Source organism: Thamnophis elegans, chromosome 1 (assembly GCF_009769535.1).
Source record: "Thamnophis elegans isolate rThaEle1 chromosome 1, rThaEle1.pri, whole genome shotgun sequence".
NCBI classification, from domain to species: Eukaryota; Metazoa; Chordata; class Lepidosauria; order Squamata; family Colubridae; genus Thamnophis; species Thamnophis elegans.
This window is the reverse complement of record NC_045541.1, coordinates 119,391,072-119,415,426: the sequence shown is the minus strand read 5'-3', so window position 1 is coordinate 119,415,426 and position 24,355 is coordinate 119,391,072. Positions and strand designations below refer to the sequence as shown.

The following is a 24,355-nucleotide window of genomic DNA, read 5'->3' as shown; positions in this document are numbered from 1 at the left end:
ACGGAGCTCCTTCTTTGGCTAGGAATCCATTTGGGGGAAGATGCTGACTTTATTGTTCCTGCTCATTTTTCGTTCTGATTTACCCCTGGGTTGCTTTGTCTGGATCAGCTCCTCTGGGGTATTTCCTAAAGGAGGCAGAAGTCGTTTCTTACCATTTCGGTTTTCTGAAAGCCACTGTGGGGGCAACTCAAAAGGTCCAAAACCCAGTTGCGTAGAATACTTTTCTTTGGCCAATTCGGCTTCTGTAGATAAAGCTGGTGCTATTTGAGCAGCAGAATCTGCAACTGCAAGACAAACAGATGTCTGGATTTGGGCTTGTTCTACATCTAAGCTGGTTGTGGGTATCTTCTCCTGTTGGTAGTCATTGGGATCCACAGATTTAGCTTCATTTTCGTCCTCTGTAGGCTTGAAAATTTGCTGCTGCCCAATGTAAAACATTTCTAGGAGTTGGCTGCCAGAACGAACGTGAGATTCCAGATTGGCCTCCCCAGCACTCCCAGAGCTTACTATGTTTCTTCGACTATACCTTCGATGTAATTGCAGTATCGTCCCTACTAAACATTTCCGTACAGCTTTGTTAACAGTCAGGAAGAGAACTGGGTTGGCCAGCAGTGATATTTTAGGCAACCAGATAGCAGTGAGAAGCAAGTATACAGAAGAATCAGAAGAATCCAGGGTAGCATGATAAACCAACATAGTCATATAAGGAATACTGCAGAAAATGAAAATCATAACCATAGACAGAAGCATGGCATGAAGTTCAGATTCTCTCTGGGAGGCATAAGGAATAGAAACTGTATTTTGAGGAGTCCTTAAGGCAGCTATAATGACTTTTTTCTTCTGGCTGGCGCTCAGTGCCTTCCGGATGAGGATCATAAAGAGAAATACCACAGTCACTGGTAAAATCACAGTGGTAAGGTTGTAAGTGATAACATATGCTAAATGGCCAATAGAGTAACTCCAGGGCCCAGTACAAGTGGATATAGCATATATGTCTGACACATGGGTCACAGCAAAGACTGGAATGCTGGCCACCACTGCATGAGCCCAAATATAGATCAACAGATCTCGTGATTTGGCATCTGATATCTTTCTTTGCAGTGGGTATAAGACTGAATAGTACCTATCCAAAGAAGAGAGAGCAGAAACATCTATAAGGGATACAGAAATGCCATTCCTTCTTATTCTACCATATTAGACTCCATCTCCAAATAGTTACATATGCAGAATACTATCCCTTGACCTATGATGTAAATTAATATTATCAGAGATACCAGGATTTTAGATGTTTCAATGTTAGATCTAGTCAGTGGTGGGTTTCAACCAGTTTGCACCACTTCGGGAGAACCAATTGTTAACTTTCTGAGCAGTTTGGTGAACTGGTTGTTGGAAGAAATCATTAGGGCAGAGAACCAGTTGTTAAATTATTTGAATCCCACCACTGGATCTAGTGCAGATAGTCCTTGACTTATGATCACAACTGAGTCCAAAATTTATGTTGCTAAGTGAGACATTGTTAAGTGTGTTTTGTCCCATTTTACAACTTTTTTGTCACAGTTATTAAGTCAATCATTGCAGTTGTTATGTTAGTAACTCAGTTGTTAAGTGAATCTGGCTTCCCCATTGGCTTTGCTTGTCAGAAGTTTGCAAAAATTGATCACATGACCCCAGGACACTGCAACCATCATAAATACAAACCAATTGCCAAGAATCCCCATTTTATCACATGACCATGGGGATGCTGCAACAATTGTTAGTGTGAAAAATAGACATACCCATTTTTTTCGGAGTATAAGATGCACCAGAGTATAAGACGCATCAAGGTTTTGAAGAGGCATTTTTTTTTAAAAAAAACTAGGTAGGTAGATAGAGGGATAGAGAGGGAGAGAAAGAAATACAATAGGTAGGTAGGGAGATAAAGGGATAGAGAGAGAGAAATAGAGGGGGGTAGGTAGGTAGGTAGAGAGAGAAACAGTAGATAAGGAGAATAGGTAGGTTGGTAGGTAGAGGGCTAGAGAGAGAGAAATAGAGAGAGAGAAATACAGTAGATAGGTAGGGAGAGAGTAGGTAGATAGGTAGGCAGAGAAAGGAATAGAGAGAGAGAGAAATAGAGAGAAATACAGTGGGTAGTTAGGGTGAGAGAATGTATGTAGGTAGGTAGGTGGATAGAGAGACAGAAATAGAGAGAGAAATACAGTAGATAGATAGGGGGAGAGAGAGAGTAGTTAGGTAATAGGTAGGTAGATAAAGGGATAGACAGAGTAATAGAGAGAGAGAGTGAGAGAGAAATACAGTAGGTAGGTAGGGAGAGAGAGGGTGTGTGTAGGTAGGTAGGTAGGAAGAGGAATATATATAGAGAGAAATAGAGATAGAGAGAAATACAGTAGATGGGTAGGTGTTTCTGCTGGCACAGCACTTGACCAATGTAATTCTCATCAATCAGTTAAAGAGCTTTCCAAAAGGGGGGGGGGGTTGCACTCTGCAAACCTCCCAAAAATGGCCCGTTTTTCATGAAAATGGGCCTGTTCCTTTTTCAAAAAAAGGCATGAATAGCCTTGGGGGAGCTTGCAGAGTGATCCTGGAAGGGGGGGGGGGGCAAAAATGTGCAAAAAAACAGCCAGTTTTTCGCAAAAACTGGCCCATTTTTGTAAAAAAAATGCATGCATAGCCTTATGGAGGCTTATAGAGTGCTGCTAAGGGGGGGGGGGCAAAAATGGTATTTTTCTTGCTCATTTCTGCCCTCCCCAGCCCCCAGGAGCTCTCTGAAAGTCTTCATAAGGGTATGCATGGCCATTTTGGTGAAGGGGCGGGGCTTTGGGAGTCAAAAAATGCTGTATTTGGTGTACAAGATGCACCCAAATTTTCAGCCTTTTTTTTTTTTTGAGGAAAAGGGGTGCGTCTTATACTCCGAAAAATACAGTATGTCATTTTTCTCAGTGCTGTTGTAACTTTGAGCAGTCACTAAATGAAAGGTTGTAAGTCAAGGAGTATCTGTATACATCGCTTTTTAGCCACTAATTTAAACCTACATGAAATAATGAAAAATGCAACTTATATTGATCAATTTGTATCACAGATGGGGGTTAGAATTTATCCTGAAACTTCTGTTTTTTGATATCATCTTATAACCTCTTTTGTTTCAAACTATGAATAGAATTGAATCAACCATGTTTCCTTAGCGTGTAGCAATTCCTGCCATGTTACAAAAAGCGTAGGTTTCCTAAAATACCTAAATGTTGCATGTTAACATGAAAATTCCACTATGGTACACAATAGCTCAGTTCACATATCACATTAAGACATAATAGAGTTTCTTACTTTGATAAGATCATTGTGGTTTATAAACAATGCATTGTGATTTAACCTTAGTTTAGCTAACTATGACATTAAATAAATGATTAGAAGACAACCTATCCAGCATCTGCTTTGCTAGTAATGGGAATTAATGAATAGATAAGAGCAGTATTAATTAGCTAGTGAAAAATCAACACAGAACTTCTGTCATGTCCTTCAAATATTATTACAGATTCCAAGACAGTAAGGTTGAGAGTTAGAATCCATAATATATCTTAATAAGTACTTTAAAAAGTGGAAATATCTTCCTTTCTTCTAATAGATGCACAAAGAAAATTATCTTTTTAGTGATCGGGAAGATTAGAAAACAACCAGTCAGGTTAAATTAGCAACGTTATTTAAAAAGAAGAGCCAACATCCATATTATACAAATCCGTTTGTCTCTCTTAACAAAACTCCTTTCACAAGTTGTTCACATTTGATTGTATATTCAATCTTTTTATTTTTAATTTTCTAAAAAGAAATATCAAGTTGCTATGGAAATAAGACAACCAGAAAGCAGAAAAATAAATCAGAGGAATGGTAATTAACAAATTTGTCCAGGTTGAACTATGAAGGGAGAAAGCTGAAAGATAACCTGTGAATAATCATAGTGTCTTACCGATCCAGAGCAATGACAGGAAAGCTAAGGATGGTCACAGAGCAGAAGACTTTATGCAAGAATTTGATAATTTTGCAGAAGATCATGGTATGGACCCACCCACAGCAGTGTGGACTGGTACTGAGAACAATGTCAAAAGGCACACAGACAAGGCTGGCACAGATCCCAGAACAAGCCAGGTTCTTAATAAATCGGTTTGTTGCTGACTTAAAAACTGATGTCCTGCATGTCGACCACAAGACCACAATGTTTCCTGGATGAAGAAAAACAAAAATCAAACTATGAGAATTAAGAAATACATGTGTAATGATACAGTTACCTGTAATTCTTTCATTTTATTCAGCAAACAGCATTGCAGATTAATTCAAACGTAACTATATACCTTGCTGATATCTTTCTCAAACTAGGATCACATTTAATTCTGTAGATATTTACCCAGAATTAAGTGCTATTCATTGCTCACCCTGGTAAAAGGGTGGGTTTGTGTGGGCATTACTGCCGGTTCAGTGCGCACATGATTTGTGTGCCCCGTGTGCATGCACAGTTGTCTGTAAATAGGTCTGCGCATGCACAGCACATTAAAAATGTCAAAAAAAAAAAAAAAACATGCCGCAGGGACCGGGGAACCGGTTCGGGGGCATGGCGAGCCTGACGTTCCTACTGGTTCTGCGACTACGTCACAATTTCCACTAGCGGTTCGCCCAGAGTCCCCATGTGTGAGATTGGCACCTTTGTGTGTGTGTGTGTGTGTGTGTTTGTGTGTGTGTGTGTGTGCACGCATACATATACATGTAATATATACAGGTGTATATAAACATTTTTTCTCATGGTATATATATATATATATATATATATATATATATATATATATATATATATATATATATATATACACACACACACACACACACACACACACACACACATACATACATACTAAATTGTGCATGTAGCAGTTATTTTCTCTGGATCATTTATGTACTACATTATATTACATGAACTTCTTGACTGAGTTGTCTGTAAAGGTCTATTTTGAAATATTTGTATGTTACCGGAGATACTTTTTAAAAAAAGAATTTCACAGTGGATATAATATATTGAATATTATGGACTGGTTTTCTACCTCCTTGTTCTTCCTGATAAGTATAAATATTTGAAATTGCTTGGCATTAGACACTAGGCAAAGCATTGTTAGTACAGGTGAGGAAAACAAAATCAAGATGCCACAGTGCTAATTTGGGAAAGGTACAAGAGACTGAAACACAATAAGGTGGGAAACACTTTAGTAAAGGTTTATATGAAGTGTAGTTTCTCTTTAGTTTAGTCAATGAGTTCTCTTAAGTGTCTGAGTTGTCACATAGGTATTTTTCCCTCTTTTTATTTGGGGTTTTCCCTGCAAACATCACATTTAAACCTTATAGATTTCAGCAAGAGACAAAAGATATACAAAAACATGTTTGTTAAATCTATGCTCAGTGACTTATTCTCCTATATGTGCAGAGAACTACAGCCTTAAAAATGCTTAACTCTGGCAAGATCTTCTGAATAATTAAAGCAAGCTCTGCCAATATTTTCTCCCCAGCTCACTCTGGCCATTAAGTTTATGGTACTCACCTATTAGCAACAGCTTCAAAGGGGAACAAACAACACAGGCTACTCCACGGTTACCATAGCAACAATAATCTCATGAAGCTAAAATCATTTTCTTTGGCTTGATCGCTAACTGTGACTCAATCATTTTGGCTTTGTGTCTAACATGGCAAATGAGGACCTAGTACCATTTCTGTAGCAACTTGACTTGTTAAGGATTTTTTTCCCTCCTTACTGAGCAGAAGAACAAGAACTCTGATTTATTCACAAATACATGCTATGTTTTTATTGACCTTGGCAGCTAGCTTAAAATTATTTAGTTCAGTGACGTTCAGTCAGGGGAGGCAAGGAAGGCAGAGCCTCACCACTGTCATCATGAAAAGAAAAGAAAAATGTAAAAGGAAAAAAGCAAGAGCTGAGGTCAGGCTGAGCTAGTTGCTGCCAGCAACGTGGATGACTCTGCTTAGTGCTTAACTGTTTAAAAAAGCCTCTAAAAGAGCCCTCTACAGGAGGAGGCAGGAGAATGACGTGCCTTATCTAGTCTGACTTTAGACATTTTATGATCACTCGAGCAGAGTTAAGCAAGAGTTAAAAGCCCAAAAATTCCTGATGTAGATGAGGCACGTCATTCTCCTGCATCCTCCTGTAGAGGGTGCTTTTCAGAGGCTTTTTTAAACAGTTAAGCAGAGTCATCCACGGTGACTCTGGCAGCAACTAGCTCAGCCTGACCTCAGCTCTTGCCTTTTTCCTTTTACACTTTTTTTTCTTTTCATGATAGCAGACAAGAGCAGAGTTGAAATCATCTCTGAAACAGCTGGAAAAGGTACATGTGGGTTGGAGGGAGGGGGAGGAATTCAAACTTCATCCTCCTGGTGCGGGGCTTTGGGCAAAGGCTGGAGGGAAGTGTTTTCTCACCCCAAGTGTAGTTTGATTGCAGGCAGAGCCACATTGTCTTTTCAAACCTGTAATCAGTAAAGCTGGGCTGGATCTTTCTGGGGCTGGGGAAAAGTGTGTGTGCTCCAGTATGACTCTTTGACTGGCTTCCTGTCTCCTCCTGTGGTCTCCCTGACTTTCTCCAATTCAACTTTGTGTGTGTGTGTGTGTGTGTTTGAGAGGGGGGAGAGAGAGGGGGAGGAGGGAGGGGAAGGGAGAAGAAAAAGAAAAAGAAGGAAACTTATTTCGCAAAGGAGAAAAACAAATGCTGTCACTTTAAATCAGAACTGAGCATGCCTGGCTGTGGAATTCTGGGAATTGAAGTCCACAAATCTTAAAAATTTGTGTCAGTGCCTCACCAGCCATAAACCTCACCGCACGTCACTGATTTAGTTATATTTGGTTTTATATGAAGATTACTTCAAAGTAAAGAATGTGGGCATGTTTACATCTTCCCTGAGACTAGTAGAGTAATCCTTGGTGGGAGAATACTAAACGGTATTTTTACTGCAGCAGGCAAAAAAGTTTCCATTTCTTCCCCCAGCATAATCAGATCTGACTAAATATTCATTTCCAGTTGCCTTTGTGCAAAGAGTGTTTTCAAATCCTAAACATAAATATGATTTCTCAAAAATGTATGGAAACTTATTTCTAATATGTATGTTATTATGAGTGGGGACTGGAGAAAATAAACTTAATTAAAATTAAATGAGTTACAGCAATACTCTTCGAGTGTTTAATATATTCTGTAAGTTTTGTCAAGCTCCTTGCCAAACTCCTCATGCCAAAGTGATGTTTTTCAAAGCATATGTCACCATAGTTGTCTCTAGCAAAATTTATTGAGATGAACAGGATATATAGCTGCAAGAATTTCAGAAAGTGAACATGCTTAATTTAAAAGAATATATATCCATGTCTGTTTCTGATTCTTTTCTCACAACTTCATGTAAATTGACAAGGAGGTCCGTCTTATTGTTATTTGAGACTTGTTGTTTACATAAACCATGGTGCCTAGGTTTTTGTAGAGCTTTGGGAAGTATTGCCAGTTTTGGATCACTAAATGGAGGTTAAAAGATCCAAACTATGTACACATTTAGTCTAGAGTAATATTTTTCTAACAGTGATGTTGGCTGGGGAATTTTGGGAACTGAAGTCAAAGTTATTTTACAGTTGGCAAGTTTGAAAAATACTAGGCAAGAGATACTAACTGGTGTATATTAGTAGAAAGTATGCAATTTATGGAAGTCAACCCATCTGGAGTTTTCATTCTAAGATTCTAGGTAATCCAACAGTATACAGGTGGAGTCAAAGGGAGAAACATTGTTACAAATTAATTACAAAATACGTAAGTCGTCAGCATATAATAATAGTTCATGGTTAACTACTTCTGTTATGTTGAAAACATCTTCCATTTGTCTAATAAATCAGTTCAATCACTCCATTGCCAAATAAAAAACAAGAGGAGATATAGAACATCCTTGATGAATTCCACAAGACATTCTGATAGCTGAAAAGATAATCCAATTTTTATTAACCTTAACAAATAGAGTAGAGCATCTTATATTAACCCAAGGAATAAAAATATATTTAAAATTGGATTTAAAAAATTTCTACTAGAATATAGACACCTATTCTTCAACCCACAGGATCACTATTGCAGATACCATTTTTTCCTGTATCCAGAATGTCAATGAGTACTCTAATATCATCAGATTTGTGACTTTCTGTAAAACCAATTTGTGACAGAACCATGATCTAATTATTTCCTTTCTTTATCTATTAAAGGGTTTTTGGAAGGAAGATAAAATATAGTATTAACAAATATAAAATAAGAAAAAGAAAGTAATTAAAGAGAAAAGGGGGAGAAACTAAAGTAGAAAAGAAAAAGATAGAAAGAATTAGCTTCCAATATTCTTTGCATCAGTAAGTATGATAATAAATATACCTCTTTCTCTAAAATTACATCATGACTCTCTTATACCCATCATCAAAACCATAAATCACATTCATATATTTTTTCATTTTTATGCAAAAAGTTCATAAGGAGTTTCCAATCAACAATAAATATAGCTACTGTCTTTTCTCTAATCAAAAAAAGTGAATTTAGCCATCAATCCTCAAAGAAAAAATCCCTAATATTAATTGTATATTAATCTTCAAAATCCTCTGAATCAGTTTATATATATAACAAATGTAACAAAAAGGCACATATATATATATATAAACATGATAAATTGTCCCTTCTTTTTGGTCACATTTCCAATATAAATTTGAAGTGCCTTGATACATTCTAGACAATTTCTCTGGTGACATAGCAACAGTATGCTCTCTATGTTAGGTTCACTTTCATAAGTTTTGTATTAATATTTTGCAGGGAAATTGGATGATACTTTGCAGAGTCAGCAACTATGATTTTGAAGTAAATAACTTGCTGACCCTGCAAGTTCTTATCCAATTTTTTTCTACTGTAAAGTGTAAATGCAAAAAAAAAAATGACATAGGCTTGGCACCAAGAAAATATTTTGAAATGCATAATTACTGATCTCTAATAATCACGTACCTTGATTCTAATTTACATGAAAGCTGGAACATGACCACTGAAGTAAAAACAAGGATAGAGAAAGCTCAAACAGCATTCTTCAAAATGAACAAGGTTTTCTGCAGTCACGACATAAGCCTAAGATTGAAAATCATGGTTGTCAGATGCTACATCTTTTCTATCCTGCTCTACGGAGTGGAGAATTGGTCTCTGACAGAAAGCCACTTGAAGAGACGAGAAGTATTTGAAATGTGGATTTACAGGCAGCTGTTACGTATAAGTTGGGTTGCCAAAGTCAGAAATGAGGTGGTGATAAGCTACCTGGGAAAGCCAAGGGAAATCATCAAAACCATAAAAAAAGCAAAAGTTAGAATATTTTGGACATTTGATGCAACACCCAGAAAAATACAGTGTACTTCACTTAATACTCCAGGGAAAGACTGAAGACAAACAGTCCAGGCAGAAGAACAACATCATGGCTTCAAAACTCTAAGGGACCAGTTTGGACAAAACTCAACAACACTTTTCATGTGACGTTGATAAAAATAGGATCGCCAACATGATCACCAATGCAGTGGTAGGTTTCAGGAGGTATGCCCCGGTATGGGTGTACCAGTGGCAGCTGAGAACAGCTGCCACCGTACCGGAACAGTGTTTCCATTGGGCCCACCCGCCCATCCTCGTTCCTTACCTCTTTTTAAGCTAGCGAGCCATTTGCACACGCTGTGTACGGTGCCTGTGTGACCTCCGCCGAGCAGCTGGAGCATCGCAGGCGGTGGCGTGTGCAGCGCATGTGCACAAGGTAGACACCTGGTATGCTGCGATGGGATCCGGAACCCACCACTGCGCCAACCTTCGATGACAGATAATACTGGGGCAAAAAACTCATCTACTAGTGGAATATCTACCTGAAGCAGGAGCTTTTCTGTTTTTGTAGGTTTAATATCTAGCATTTGTTCAAGAAAAGATTGCATGTAAGAAGTTTCATAAAAATTGAATAAACTCTTCCTTAGTTTCTTTTTACCAAGCATTATACAGTCAAGAATTTTTAAAAATTGATTTATTTAATTAAGTTCATTGCATTTACTCTGGGTGCTCTTATTTTTTGCAGCTGTTTCAGCTAAGATGCTAGTAATTTTATTAGTCCTTCATTGTGCATCCAATATCTTTGCTTTTCATAATTTGGTGGATATTCTACAGCAAGTATAATGAGAGAATTGTGTTCTTATTTAGCACTCATAAAAGCTAATGTTCATCTTCCTAAGAAGTCTAATCTGGATCCCTCAGAGATGAAAAATTATAGATCAGTCTATAACTTTGAATGATTGGGTGATGTGACTGAGAATAAGTAACTTCTTGGCTTCAGGCAAGCTAGAAGTAAAAGATTCTTTGATCCATGTCAAACTGATTTCAGGCAACAAAACCTTGATAAGTCTGATCAAGCTGATATATACATGGGGCTAATTAGGGAGTATGTTTCTATTGTTTTTTCTTGACTCTCATGATTTTTGAAAGCATTGAGCAAGATGTACCAGGTTAGGTTACCTAAGCAATTTGGAAATGGTTTTGCAATTATTCTGTTCTTGTCTCTTATGTATTCAAATGTATTTCTTGGACAAACCTATTCCTTGAAATGGCTCAAACGATATCCCTCAGGGCCCTATTTTGTCTCTAGTACTTTTAAAAAACTTTAAATCATATTTTTAATAAAACCACTGGAGAAGATACTTGGGAGATTCAAAGCTGAGTAATATTGATATATTGATGACATCCACATATGTTTCTATATGACATCTCCAGAAAAAAAGCATGGTTCCCTTGAACACCTGACTACTGTCAATAAAGGTATATAGTAATTGGTATTTTATTCGAATTGATATACTGCCATTGTCTTATCGCATAAGCTTTCCTCAGCCAAGGAAGATAATTGGGAAGAGGTGGTTGCAAGAATCCAAAGTGATGTCACTTAAACAACCAGCAGACTCTCATGCAGACCAAAATGTTTCTTCACCTACCGTGTTTCCCCAAAAATACAACCTGCCCTGAAACTTAATGCCTTGCCACATTTTTCGTGTGAGCAAAAATATAAGCCCACCCTGAAAATAAGCCCCCTGGACAACCCCCCTCTGGCCAGGCAGAGCACCACTCACCGACCTAGCGGTATCCTGAAAGTGCCAAGGCACGTGGTGCTCTGCCCGCTCCCCAGGCTTGGCATATTCGGGATACTCCCTAGGTCAGTGCATGGAGCTCTGCCTGGCTGGAGAGGGGGGTTGCGCAAGCGCCTGTTCCGCCCCGCTGCACTCCGAGCATAACTTCTTCTCCGGCTTCCAAACTCTAAAACTTGGCTGCTGAGTCTTCCAGCAGCGGCCGTTCTAGGAGTACGCTCTATGGTGTGGGCTGGCTCCTGGAAGACTCTCTGTCCGGCAGAAGGGGCCTCTGTGATTTTCTTTGCATAGCATGAGTAGCTACAATTTTTTCCTTATAATTCAGCTTCTCTTTTGACATCTATCACCTTTCTAATGTAATCCTTCTTGTGAGTCTGCTTGAATACATGCTTAATTCGGATTAAGTTTAAGGTTAGACTGATGGATTTATTAGGGCAATAATGTAGATATGAAGAACTGTTCACTTGCCAGTGCATTCAAGATATTATATCCTTTTAGTTCACCTTCCTATCTACTGATTTGGGTGATCCATTTTATCAACATTACCAGCTGATACAGTATTTCTGTTCAGCATTGGCATTAAAAGGTTTATAAACTGCCCTGCTCTATCACTCCCAGGAAAGCTTACAAAAATGGAACAGATTAAAAGTAAAACAAGCATCACTTCACACTGTTATTTGTACACTAAAATTATAACACTCTTAGGGCCTGGATAAGTGACTCTGGTGAGGCAATCCCATAAACAGAATACTGTGTTCTCCATTGAAATGCTTCTTAGCAATTATAAGACATTTCACAAAACAAACTTGTATCCATTCCAGAGGTTGCTCATATAATAATGTATAAATGAAATACAGGTAGGTCTCAGTTTATGACCACAACTGAGTCTGAAATCTTGATCATTGAGCAAAGCAGTTAAAGACATTGTGTAACCACTTTGCTCTCCTTAATAACCACAATCTCGGCATTCCTGCTGTTAGTCAATCTTGTGGATCGTTAAGCAAAGTCTGAGATAAGGATCATGTGGGTAGCTTGTGGGGGTGGGAGAGGCACTGGAAGGCCTGTTGCAGGCTACAGGATCCACAGTGCATAGAAATCTGCTACTGCATTGGAGGCCTTGACTGCTGACTATCTAACAAGCCTGGAAGGCTTCAGCCATGTATAGGGCCTACCAACTCAACCAAATTGCTGCACATCTTTTTTCCCCCCTCAGCTACTGACAGACATAACCAACCTATTGCCTTCCTATCCAGGCCACCTCAGGCCTTTCTGCAAATGGACATCTTTCTTGTGATTATTCTGAAGAGTTGTTCTCCAAACCGTGCAATTTGGAGAAGGCATTTTCCATATGACCCTAAGAACATCACTCCCTTTTGTGAATATACCCATCCATTTATGAATAATCACAATAGCAAGAAGACCGCCTGCTGTCATTGTCTACTGATAGGTCTTAGGCACTTGAGCTACTGTATTTTTAAACACGGGTTTAGGAAGTTTACAATGATTGAGAGGAGCTATGGGGGGGTACATTCTCCCACTTCACTGAGCATCCCCCCCATTAAACTGATAAGCATCCCTTCTACGTCTTCATTCTAACTATTAACATAAATAAAAATTGAACCTTGTCACATACTATGCATTATTGCAGTCCAACCTTATAGGGAGACATTGATGAAAACTCTTTAAGCATCATTTTGAGTACCTATTTATCCATGTAATTATCATGTCCAGCCTACACTGAATCTGAATGTTATGACACATCTTGCCAAATTGTTTCCTGAAATCAGAATATATTGCTTTTAAAGCATTATGTAACTAGATAATAATAATAATAATAATAATAATAATAATAATAATAATAATAATAATTTTAAAAACCTTTAGTATAGCTTAATAATATTTTTCTCTTGACAATTTCATATACATTTCTGGTAATCACCAAATAGTTTTTAAAATGCTTACAAATCACTATATTTATAATCTGCTATAATGTTCCCCGTATGTTAATGTCAGATATATCAGTTTGCTAATTCCCTCAATTTTACAACTTTTTGAAAATAAGGTTAATATTAACAGTTCTCTAGACATCTGGCATTTAATCCAGTCTTCTGGGTTTCTCAAAATTAACACAATTGCCAGTTCTTTCAGAACCCTAGAATGCTACTGATCTGGATCTTGAGCTTCAAAATAATTCAAAGTATTCCCTAACTATGCTTCTGTAAATTTCAAGGTTTAATGCTATTTCTTCATTCTGTTGCTCATAATCTGAAACACATTTCCTTTCATTGGAAAAAAAGTAATCTGAAACATGAAAAATTAGCTCTATCTTTTCTTTGTTACCTGTTAAACACTTTGATTTATCCACCGAAAATCTGATATTCTGATTGCTAAGCCTTATATGTTGCTTCTAGTATCAATTCATTCTGAGTTTTAGCTTTTTTAACACTCTCCCTATACTACTCTGTTCCTACATGTTTGGTTTGCTCTTAAATATATTTGTTTCTGTTCTATAGAAACTGATCTCCCAACCTGTCACTGAATGGTGAGATGATTAGTTTTCATGGTTGTATCAAAAAGCTTACACAGGAGAGGCTTTTTAGAACACAAACTACGCATTGAGTTTATTTAGGCTTCCAAGCCTGAATTTACCAGATGTTTTAGATTTTACTGTCATGCCACACCAAAACTTAAGATTGTCATACAGAGCCTGTACAGAGTTCCTAGTAACTTGCAATTGTTCAGATTAGCAATTTTGTGCTGTTGACATATGATGTGTTTGAACGTTGCAGCTCCCCAAATGTCTTGAAAAATGTGGATAGACCATTTTTTGAATCTCAGTGAATCTACTGAAGGAGTAAGGTGAAACAGGTGAAGGTTTTTCTCCTACTACCGAATAATGTGATCAAATGCAACCCTCTTGATCCTTGCTGACATGTAATTGTAATACATTGCTGAAGTACGCTGGGGTCCTTACAAAGAGGGAGCAGGGAGAAAACTACATCCAGTTCATCCTCTTTAGCCAGATGTCTAAATTCTGAAATAAATGGGGAATCTACAGTCAGCTTCTAGCAAGTCTGATTTCTGTAAAGCAGAATTAAAAATACCATTAATTAAAAGAGCAATCTTTTATACATAGTGAGGTCAGTCTATCATTTTTCTATTATGTTACTCTGCTCAATGCTCTATTTTCAGAAAATATAATGTAATTTAAAATTCCCCATCAACTACTAAAAAGGAGTACCCATGGTATCCGCCATATGCAACTTCTACAAGGTCTTGTTATTAAAATATATATGTAGAACTCACAAAACATATCTTATTGTACTCAGGAGGTCCTAAGAAAAGAGAACAAAAAGTCCTTAAGATTGAAAGAATGTTCTTTTAATGATGTTCTTTCATAGTTTCTTTCACACTTCTTGCAAGTTTGGATATCTGCCCACAGTGCCTTTGGAAACCTGAAGAGGCAATTAATCTGAGTTCCAATCCTGGAACAAACTGTAATGCCTGATGCTCAGCAAATTAAAGGGGAATAAGAAATGGCAATAGGACTGAGTAGCAAATGTACACTAGAGGGATTGATTTGAAGGCCATATTCCATTTAAGAAGGAAGGCACCTATTGCCTTGCATTTTTATGAAACCTCAGTCAGATAACCTAAATGGAGAAGTCTGATTAACACTTCTCTTTAAAACAAATACACTTAAATACATGTGAAATAGCTTCAGCAATCAAAGGAAGACTATTCTTTTGCTGTAGAGTTTTCTTGATTTAAGCCATCAATTGTCACAAACCAAGTTTATTCTGTAAGGAAAAGTTAAGATATTGTACATATTTCGTATCTTAGATAACATGGGGGTGGGGGAGACAACCTAGATTAGGAAACTTGCACTGGGGGCACAAGAATTAATCCCAATTCATAAAGCAAAAGGGAAAAAAAACCCTTTTCTTTGGTTCTCAGGCTGGCTGGAGGATTCTGAAAGTTGAAGTCTACACATCTTAACGTTGTTGAAGTTGAAAAACACTGGCTTTGATCTATGACTGCCCATTGCTCTTAGTGGAAGCAATCCCATGGTCACGAAGTTGATCCTCAGCCAAACCATGAATATTGCTTGCCAGACTTTGGCTTCTATTCTTGGGAGCCAGCTTCTTAGTTTAAAGCCTCACCGGATATGCATTTGGATATCATATAGAGGGCTCTTTAAAATAGCAGTTTGTCATAGGCACCAAACTTGAAAAAGAGCCTAGTTACACTCAGCAAAAGAACTAAGCTACTGTTTTTGTAACAAATTTATTTAGCTGCAACTGGAACCCAATTCCCTCCTCTCTGGCAAAATCTTATTCTCAGTGCCATAATATTTTGGGCTAAGGAAGAAATACAATTTATTTCAATACTTTTCTTTCTGGATTATTGAAAACTATTCTTGGATGTTTAAAGGATGTTCAAAGCATCCAACTTGTTCAATGAATAAGTTAGCTACCACTATAGTAGTTATTAGTTTTAGACTTGTTGGAGAAAAATCATAGTTTTAAGGGGGTGATAATAAAAATTGTGGTCCCTACAACGTTGAACCAAGATCCCAAAACCTAATAGGCTAGTCCTGTGATGGTGAACCTATGGCATTCATTCCACAGTTGGCACATGGAGCCATTTCTTAGGGCACGGAAGGCGTTGCCTTGTCAGCTCCAGCATGCATGAGTGCGCTCGCCAGCTGATTTCGCCCTTCATTTTCAGCCATTTTTCGCCGGCCAGCCTCCAGAGGGCGAATAACAACCCAAGGTGCAAAACAGAAGTTTGAGAATGGACTTCCGGTTTGCGTGTTGGGCCATTTTTCTCTCTCCGGAGGCAATCCCATAAACAGAATACTGTGTTCTCCATTGAAATGTACGGTATGCTTCTTAGCAATTATAACACATTTCACAAAACAAACTTGTATCCATTCCAGAGGTTGCTCATATAATAATGTATAAATGAAATACAGGTAGGTCTCAGTTTATGACCACAACTGAGTCTGAAATCTTGATCATTGAGCAAAGCAGTTAAAGACATTGTGTAACCACTTTGCTCTCCTTAATAACCACAATCTCGGCATTCCTGCTGTTAGTCAATCTTGTGGATCGTTAAGCAAAGTCTGAGATAAGGATCATGTGGGTAGCTTGTGGGGGTGGGAGAGGCACTGGAAGGCCTGTTGCAGGCTACAGGATCCACAGTGCATAGAAATCTGCTACTGCATTGGAGGCCTTGACTGCTGACTATCTAACAAGCCTGGAAGGCTTCAGCCATGTATAGGGCCTACCAACTCAACCAAATTGCTGCACATCTTTTTTCCCCCCTCAGCTACTGACAGACATAACCAACCTATTGCCTTCCTATCCAGGCCACCTCAGGCCTTTCTGCAAATGGACATCTTTCTTGTGATTATTCTGAAGAGTTGTTCTCCAAACCGTGCAATTTGGAGAAGGCATTTTCCATATGACCCTAAGAACATCACTCCCTTTTGTGAATATACCCATCCATTTATGAATAATCACAATAGCAAGAAGACCGCCTGCTGTCATTGTCTACTGATAGGTCTTAGGCACTTGAGCTACTGTATTTTTAAACACGGGTTTAGGAAGTTTACAATGATTGAGAGGAGCTATGGGGGGGTACATTCTCCCACTTCACTGAGCATCCCCCCCATTAAACTGATAAGCATCCCTTCTACGTCTTCATTCTAACTATTAACATAAATAAAAATTGAACCTTGTCACATACTATGCATTATTGCAGTCCAACCTTATAGGGAGACATTGATGAAAACTCTTTAAGCATCATTTTGAGTACCTATTTATCCATGTAATTATCATGTCCAGCCTACACTGAATCTGAATGTTATGACACATCTTGCCAAATTGTTTCCTGAAATCAGAATATATTGCTTTTAAAGCATTGTGTAACTAGATAATAATAATAATAATAATAATAATAATAATAATAATAATAATAATAATTTTAAAAACCTTTAGTATAGCTTAATAATATTTTTCTCTTGACAATTTCATATACATTTCTGGTAATCACCAAATAGTTTTTAAAATGCTTACAAATCACTATATTTATAATCTGCTATAATGCTCCCCGTATGTTAATGTCAGATATATCAGTTTGCTAATTCCCTCAATTTTACAACTTTTTGAAAATAAGGTTAATATTAACAGTTCTCTAGACATCTGGCATTTAATCCAGTCTTCTGGGTTTCTCAAAATTAACATTCCGGTTTGCGTGTTGGGCCATTTTTCTCTCTCCGGAGGCTTCAGGAAGAAATGCAATTTCCAGTCTATTACTACTGTCCTTCAAAATTTTCATGTTTTAATTTCAGAATTGCTTATCCACAGGTGAGGCATTTTCCTCTTATTTTGGTTAAAAATTCAAGGGTCTTCTTACCTGCAGATGGGCTTATACATGGGTAAAGTATATGGGTATACTTTTAAAAAGTATTACCATATATGCATTTATTTCAAATGAATGGCTGAAATATGTTTGCTTTCTGCATATGAAATGTGTATTTTTATCAAGAATGATCAATATTATTTAGTGTGATTAAAGTCTTTTCTATATATTACGATATACTTTTGTTTGGTTCTCTGTTTTAGGAGGGTACCTTTTGGGGGGTGTTTCTTTTTATATACTAATGCATGAAGATATAGATACTGTAGATAGATAGATACTGTAGATAGATAGATAGATAGATAGATAGATAGATAGATAGATAGATAGATAGATAGATAGATAGATAGACAGACAGACAGACAGACAGACAGACAGACAGACAGACAGATATTGATATGGCTGAACTTAAAATAAGACAGTTTTGTTTTAGATGTAGAAATTTTAAGTTATGTATTTCACAGGTTATGTTCTATAGCTGATTTATCTCCTAGAAACCTGTTATGGGAGAACCCAACCATGCTGAATTCCTGACCACTGATATCTCCTATTTCCCTTGGCAGTACTCAGATGTCTTAGCTTGAAGCTTCTTTTTTATTCTAGGAAGTACACAAAAGGATCTGAAGGCTTTCAGCAACAAATAGGATACCATGAGAATGAAAGTCAGTAGATGTTTCATAGACAGGACCATGATTGTCCACATAGTTTCACCAAATCATTGGCTGATGCAATGAAAAAGTACCAGCATCTGTCAGTGACTGCCAGTTTTTACCCTGCCAGTAACTGCGTAAAACAAGATGGAAAAACTAATTGCATCCAGAATCATTATTGTCTCTTTATGTTCATTCGAACGCTTTTATTATTCTCTGTGACATCACTTTCCATTTCCCCCCTGCAGTCTATTTTTGGTTAAATGGATCTCAAAGAAATCAAGCAACCTAAAATTCTGCGGAACTCTTTTCATTAATTCAAATTTAAATTGTTGTTTTCTTCTTTCTGTTTGACTCTGAGCACATTGCTTTTGTCAGAAGGAAACTCAACTGCTTACACATGGCTTACTTTCTTTAGTCCCCGTGGGCCTTGGGATAATTTTTTCAATCTGTAAATTGTGAAAAATGACCAGTTTTGTGTGAGTCCATTCTTATCCAAAAATGATGCAAAATAGATATGCTAAGCATTAAAGATGCTTAAAACAGCTAGTTTTCAAATAAAACTGTTCTCAGAGCCCAAAAGGGCTGCAAACATTCAGTGCATGCTTCTCTAGACACACTGCAACCTATATAATGCACTCCCCCCCAGCAGAAACATATTTTCAATGCTCAGCATAAAAGTTTTTTTTACTTATACCAATCTTACTATCAGCAAAGAATGGATAGGGTAACCCCTGCCCTTAGAAAGGTTGTTCAGAGCATTCTTTATCAAATCAGAGTTTGAAGCCTGCCCTGGGCTTCAAACTCTGATTTGATAAAGAACGCTCTGAATTTCTTTTCCCTCCTAACTCTTCCTTAACAGTTTCTGTCCAGGATATAGAGTCCTAACCTGATCAGAATTTGCTTTCTATTTTTCTTGAACAAGATTAGCACCTAGCTTCACATCACATGCTATGCCCAAACAAATAAACCCATGTATAATTCATACAATATGCTTCGACAATAACTTACTACATATAATAATGCTACACCCAAAGACTATCGAAACCTATCTTAATTTAGATTATGTTATTCCTTCTTGGCTTACATATAGCCATTTTCCATTTGTGTATGTCAGAGAAAAGATGTCCATGTTCAGAATAAACACATTAATCCTAACCCCATTTAATTGTTAATTGTTTTTATAAATTAATCCCTTTCTACATTCATTGTACAGTATTTGTCCTTTTCAGTTTATTTTGCTTCAATATAAAACCAAACAAAATAAGCAATGTACAGTACAACTTATTTAGGAAGAAAAAGAAACAAAGTAAAGTAAGAAACAACATATAGGAATTTGCAGAGATTTACGGTAGTCTCTCTTTCTCATACACACACACACTCAGTAAATGGGAGCCATATTTCATTATAAGCAACATCCACAGATAATCTATGTCAATACAGTGTGCCATTTGCTTATTAATTGCTAATAACATCGCCTCTGTATACATGTATTTAGATGCTATTCAATGGTATGTAAAGTTGAAGTTGTCTCAGATTACTCAATTTTCCCCATTCAAGATTGGTGTGCAATGTGTATGTGTGTGTGTGGGGGGGGGGGTTGTTGGACTCACAGCTCCTATTTGAATAAGATATGGCAACTGGGCTCAAGAGGGCCATTGCACAGATCTATCTAGTATGTCAGCTGTGCCCCTTTGCGGATAGCTGGCCATTTGACTATTCATGTCCTATTTGTCTTAAGAATGGACTGCTGCAATGTAAATAAGTCAATAATTCTTTATATAACTTAGAATCAATTCCCAGTGTCAAGTCTTTTAGTGCAGAGTAGGGGAGACACCAACTGGGCAAAATGATATAAAAGCTCAATGAACAAGGCTCACAGCCATTCATGTGGAACTGCAGAAGGGATTTTACATATCCAGCCTCAAAATGGCTTACAGTCTTAGAAGAATGAGAATTCTGTATCTACAATTACTGTTTGTGCCATAAATGGCACTATCTGTTTCTATTCTGCAATAATTTGATTTTCATTTTACCCTTTATTTTCTTTTATGGATTTCCTTTGATTTGCATTTTATTCTTCATTTTGTTTTTTATACTTAATTATTAATTTGCTCCAGCTCAAGTCTTTATAAATTATTAATTTGTTGCTCCTTCTAAAGGAAACTATTTTAGTTCTTTGATTCTGTTTGAATTATGTGTATCAATGAAAAAATATTTACCTGGAAGAGACTGTGGTGTGTATGATACTTAGATTTAATTCCCCAAAATTCATTTAAAGTTTAAAGTTCCTTTGGTGTAGATGTTGTAGAGAGGCCTTAAACTTGAATGCTCTCCTGAGAGGTAACACACAGGCCTCAGATGAACAGAACTGAAGAAGCTTCTTGAAAAAGAAGTGAAATGTTCTCAAAGAAAGAAAGAAAAAAACCCCCAAAAAGTCCAGTTGCCTTTTGGAAAAGCACCTTTGGAAGAATACATGGCGTTTCAAAGATATTCAATGAAAAATTCTCTTTTTTCTTTTTTTTATTTTAGCATTCATAGTATTACAGAATTGGAAAAATGATTAATTACATTCTTAAAGGTGCTTTTTCAAAAGGAAACTAGATTTTTGAAGAGATTTCATTTGTCATCCAAGAAGCTTCTTCAGTTCTCCAGTCAAAATTGAATAAGCTTCTTGATGAAAAGTAAAATGTCTTCAAGGAAAAACGAAGTCCAGTTTCCTTTTGAAAAAGCATCTTTGGGAGAACCATGACTTGGATGACTGAGAATCTCCAAAGAGATTCATTACAGGATTATATGTTCATCAGCAAAGTTAGTTCATATTGCAGTTTGCTAATTTATTTCTATCATGGTTGCAAACTGAATTATTTTATTATACTTTTATAACTTATGTATCAAGGAATAATGCTGAGAAGTTATCTTTTACAAAATGCCAGTGAATCTCATGTAAAATTAACTTGGATTCAGTTCAGAGCAGATACAAAGAATATCAGCTATAGGAGGTACATATGTATGTAAAAGTGCAAGCAAAATAAACCTGGAAGCATCACAAAGCAGGAACCTTTCTTTGGAAACAGAGATAACACTATATAGACCCAATGTGACAATATGATAAACATATCTAATAGGTTAAAAAATCACAGACAAATAAAAATAATATAGTAATATAACTAGGAACTCTAGGACTCATAAATGTACTTCCAAAACAGTAGAAGAAACAATATTTTAATCTAATAAAGAAGCATCGGATATGAAGAGGGAATTACAATTGCAGTTGCTTGAGCTTCAGAGATACCTAGAAAACAGGGGTTTAGCTGTAAATTCCAAGTATCTCCAAAAAATATACAGGTGGGGAACTTTTTGTTTAAACAAATCTAGCAATTTACTTTAAAAATTAAACAGGAATTACTGACAGGACTTAGACAAAAGAAGTGTCTCTATACTAACAGCTTCTGTGAGGTAAAATGATCAAATCATTTATTATCTAAGACAACAATCAACGAATCAATAAGTAGTGATTCTCACTAAACTTGGTGTAGTAATTTTAGTATCAAATGTGCATATTTTAGAAGTCATATATTAAGATATCAAACTCTACTATATCCAATTGAAAAAATGGAACCCACAGCCTTTCTTTTTGCTTATGTTTTGTTAGAAATTCAACAAAATCCTCAAATATTTCTATTTTAATTAGTTCCTCAATTCATAGTAAGATGAATGCCTGGGATTTTTTTCATTATGTTTACTTTCTAATAAATAAACATTAAGTTAAGTAATATCCAAACATGAACACCACATAATTTTTCAGCTTTACCTCTCACATCTCTGCATACAACAGGTTTAGACTGGGAATTATAGCTTAAAACCTCATATAGATTTTCCAGGGACTTATATATCATTCACACAAACAGAAAAACACACATTTCTACAGAAAGGTAGTAATCCTGAACGCATGATCAATAGAGTTGGCTTCAACCAAGGAGAGAACTAATTGGAGATAGTGATTTTCCTGTCTAGAGCAAGTGATCATTATAATATGGGATGCCGCAGAGGACTATCATTATGCAACTTGGCTTGCCACTAGAAAACTTTTCTAGTGTTGCAGTTGCACAGAATGTAAACAAGGAGCAGAAGTAGTGCATTGATAGGGAGCTCCTATGAGAAACTAGAATTCTCGATAAAAGTTTTATAAATGAATATAGGCAAACCCTTATCTCTCACTCCCTATCCAGAAAGTGCAAAAGGCTGCAATCCTGCACAGAGTTCAGCTAGGTAATTTCCTTTATTGGAAATAGGTCAGCTGTGCAGAAGATAGCAATCTCGGATGACCAAAGCACAGCATGTTGTCATCTCAGAAGCAGCATAATATTGAACGATGGCAATCGTAAATCTGCTAAATGATCTTCCTTCTAAGTGTATTACCTCCTGTAGACCATAGCCCTTGAAAGAGTTAAATCCTGTATAAACAAGACCACTGGGGGACCCCACCCTACAACCGTGTTTACTTACCTAGCAGAGAACCTATTAAGATGACAACCTGGATAACGGTAGTAAAATGTCGATAGGTTTGTTCTTCCCTATATGCCTCGTATTCTGACGTCCCGACCGCGTGGGCGCTTCGGTTGATTCCCAGGATCTGAGCACTGGATGCGTTCGGGGAGCTTTTGACAGCCTGAAAGGGACCGCGCTCGCTCGCGTTGGCTGAAGCCCAGCTTGCATTGTAGCCCATGGCGGGGTGGGGGTGTCCTTCTGCCTCCCTCTTATTTAACAGTCACCTCCGCACGAAGCCAGCACTCTTCGCCGCACAAGGCACGCAGTTAGCACCTGCTTTCCGAAGCGCAGCAGTTTTTCCATTGTGTTTCCACTTAAATGTCTGGACCCTGGAGAAGCCGTCTGACGTTTCAGGTCTGCATCTCATTCCAAAGAGGGTCACACATCATGGCAAAATGGGAGAGGGGGCGGGAGGAAAGCTGGCTGCATCTGGCACTCCGTTGTCCCATATTTCTTGCTTCCCCCCCCCTCCCCTCGCTTCAATGCCACTGCGCGCCCGTCCCCTTGCAGAGTGTTTGCACCGCCAAAAGCGCAAACAAAGCCTAGCCATCTGCTCGTTTCCCTCTAGTAAGCTCAACCGGCGTGCCTCCAAGTGGGGCACTTGACAATACTATTTTGGGGGTGGGTGGGTTCTTTCTGGCATGGCGAAGCTCAGGACAGAAATTCGCACATCTTGGTGAGGCATTAGCCTTCCTTCCCTATCCTTTTTCTTAACGCAGGTGCCGTATCAGGTTTTCTGCGAGCCTCGGGTCGTTTCCGATAAGCGTGGTTTCAAAGCAAGCTTGATTGTTCTCGGGCAATCCCATTTGAAGAGCTTGGCGCTTTTGCCTCTCACTTTACAGATGGGGATCAGCAACCGTTCAAAGGTTTTTGAGAACCACCTTGTTCGCCTCCCGCGTTGACTACAGGCAGTTTTCTGTTTTCTTGGAAAGAAAGCACGAAGCACATGACACGTGACCCTCAGCGGGGTGAGCTCTGATTTTTTTAAAAAAAATATTTTTGGGGAGGAGGCGGCCATTTTGCCTTTTGGACTTGTCAATTTAAGGACTGAATAAAACCACTTTTGAGGAGGTGGAACATCATTGCACTGCAGAAAGTGGCTGTAATTATGTATATTAGAGGAGATAAAAGTTTAACCTACTTAAGTTTTAATCGACAAAGAACTTTGGAACTAAGCAAGCCTTGTGTGGGATTCGTTGTCTAGTCTGGATATAAACAATCACCAGCCAAAACGTCCAAGAGAAAACAATGCTAATTTTATTCTTCACTTTGCAAAGTGGGTGGACCATGCACCCACAGGTACATGGACACACTCTAAATAATCACTTTGCTTTCTATTCCCTAGTACCATTACAAATTTACCTCCCATCTCTTCTTCATTGGCTTACTAATAATGATGTCACAACCAATCCAAAGTGTCTAAAATAAATACATTATCTCTGCCTCTGATGACATCTCCCACTACTCTAATTCTACCTCTCCCTGATTTACAAATTTCCTTTTATGGTTCTAGTTCCTAGGGGTTGCCTTTAGAGTAAGTATCATA

The 24,355-nt window shown here is 37.6% G+C and overlaps 1 protein-coding gene across 1 annotated transcript; it reads right to left on the bottom strand.

The window, feature by feature from the left end:
- Positions 1-18: 18 nt before the first annotated feature.
- Positions 19-22,987, bottom strand: GPR176 (G protein-coupled receptor 176). Its single transcript, XM_032210005.1, has 3 exons — positions 22,768-22,987; positions 3,956-4,208; positions 19-1,123 (listed from the first exon to the last, which is right to left on the bottom strand). The coding sequence occupies exons 1-3, from the start codon at positions 22,985-22,987 to the stop codon at positions 19-21; spliced, it is 1,578 nt and encodes a 525-aa protein (XP_032065896.1).
- Positions 22,988-24,355: the final 1,368 nt, after the last annotated feature.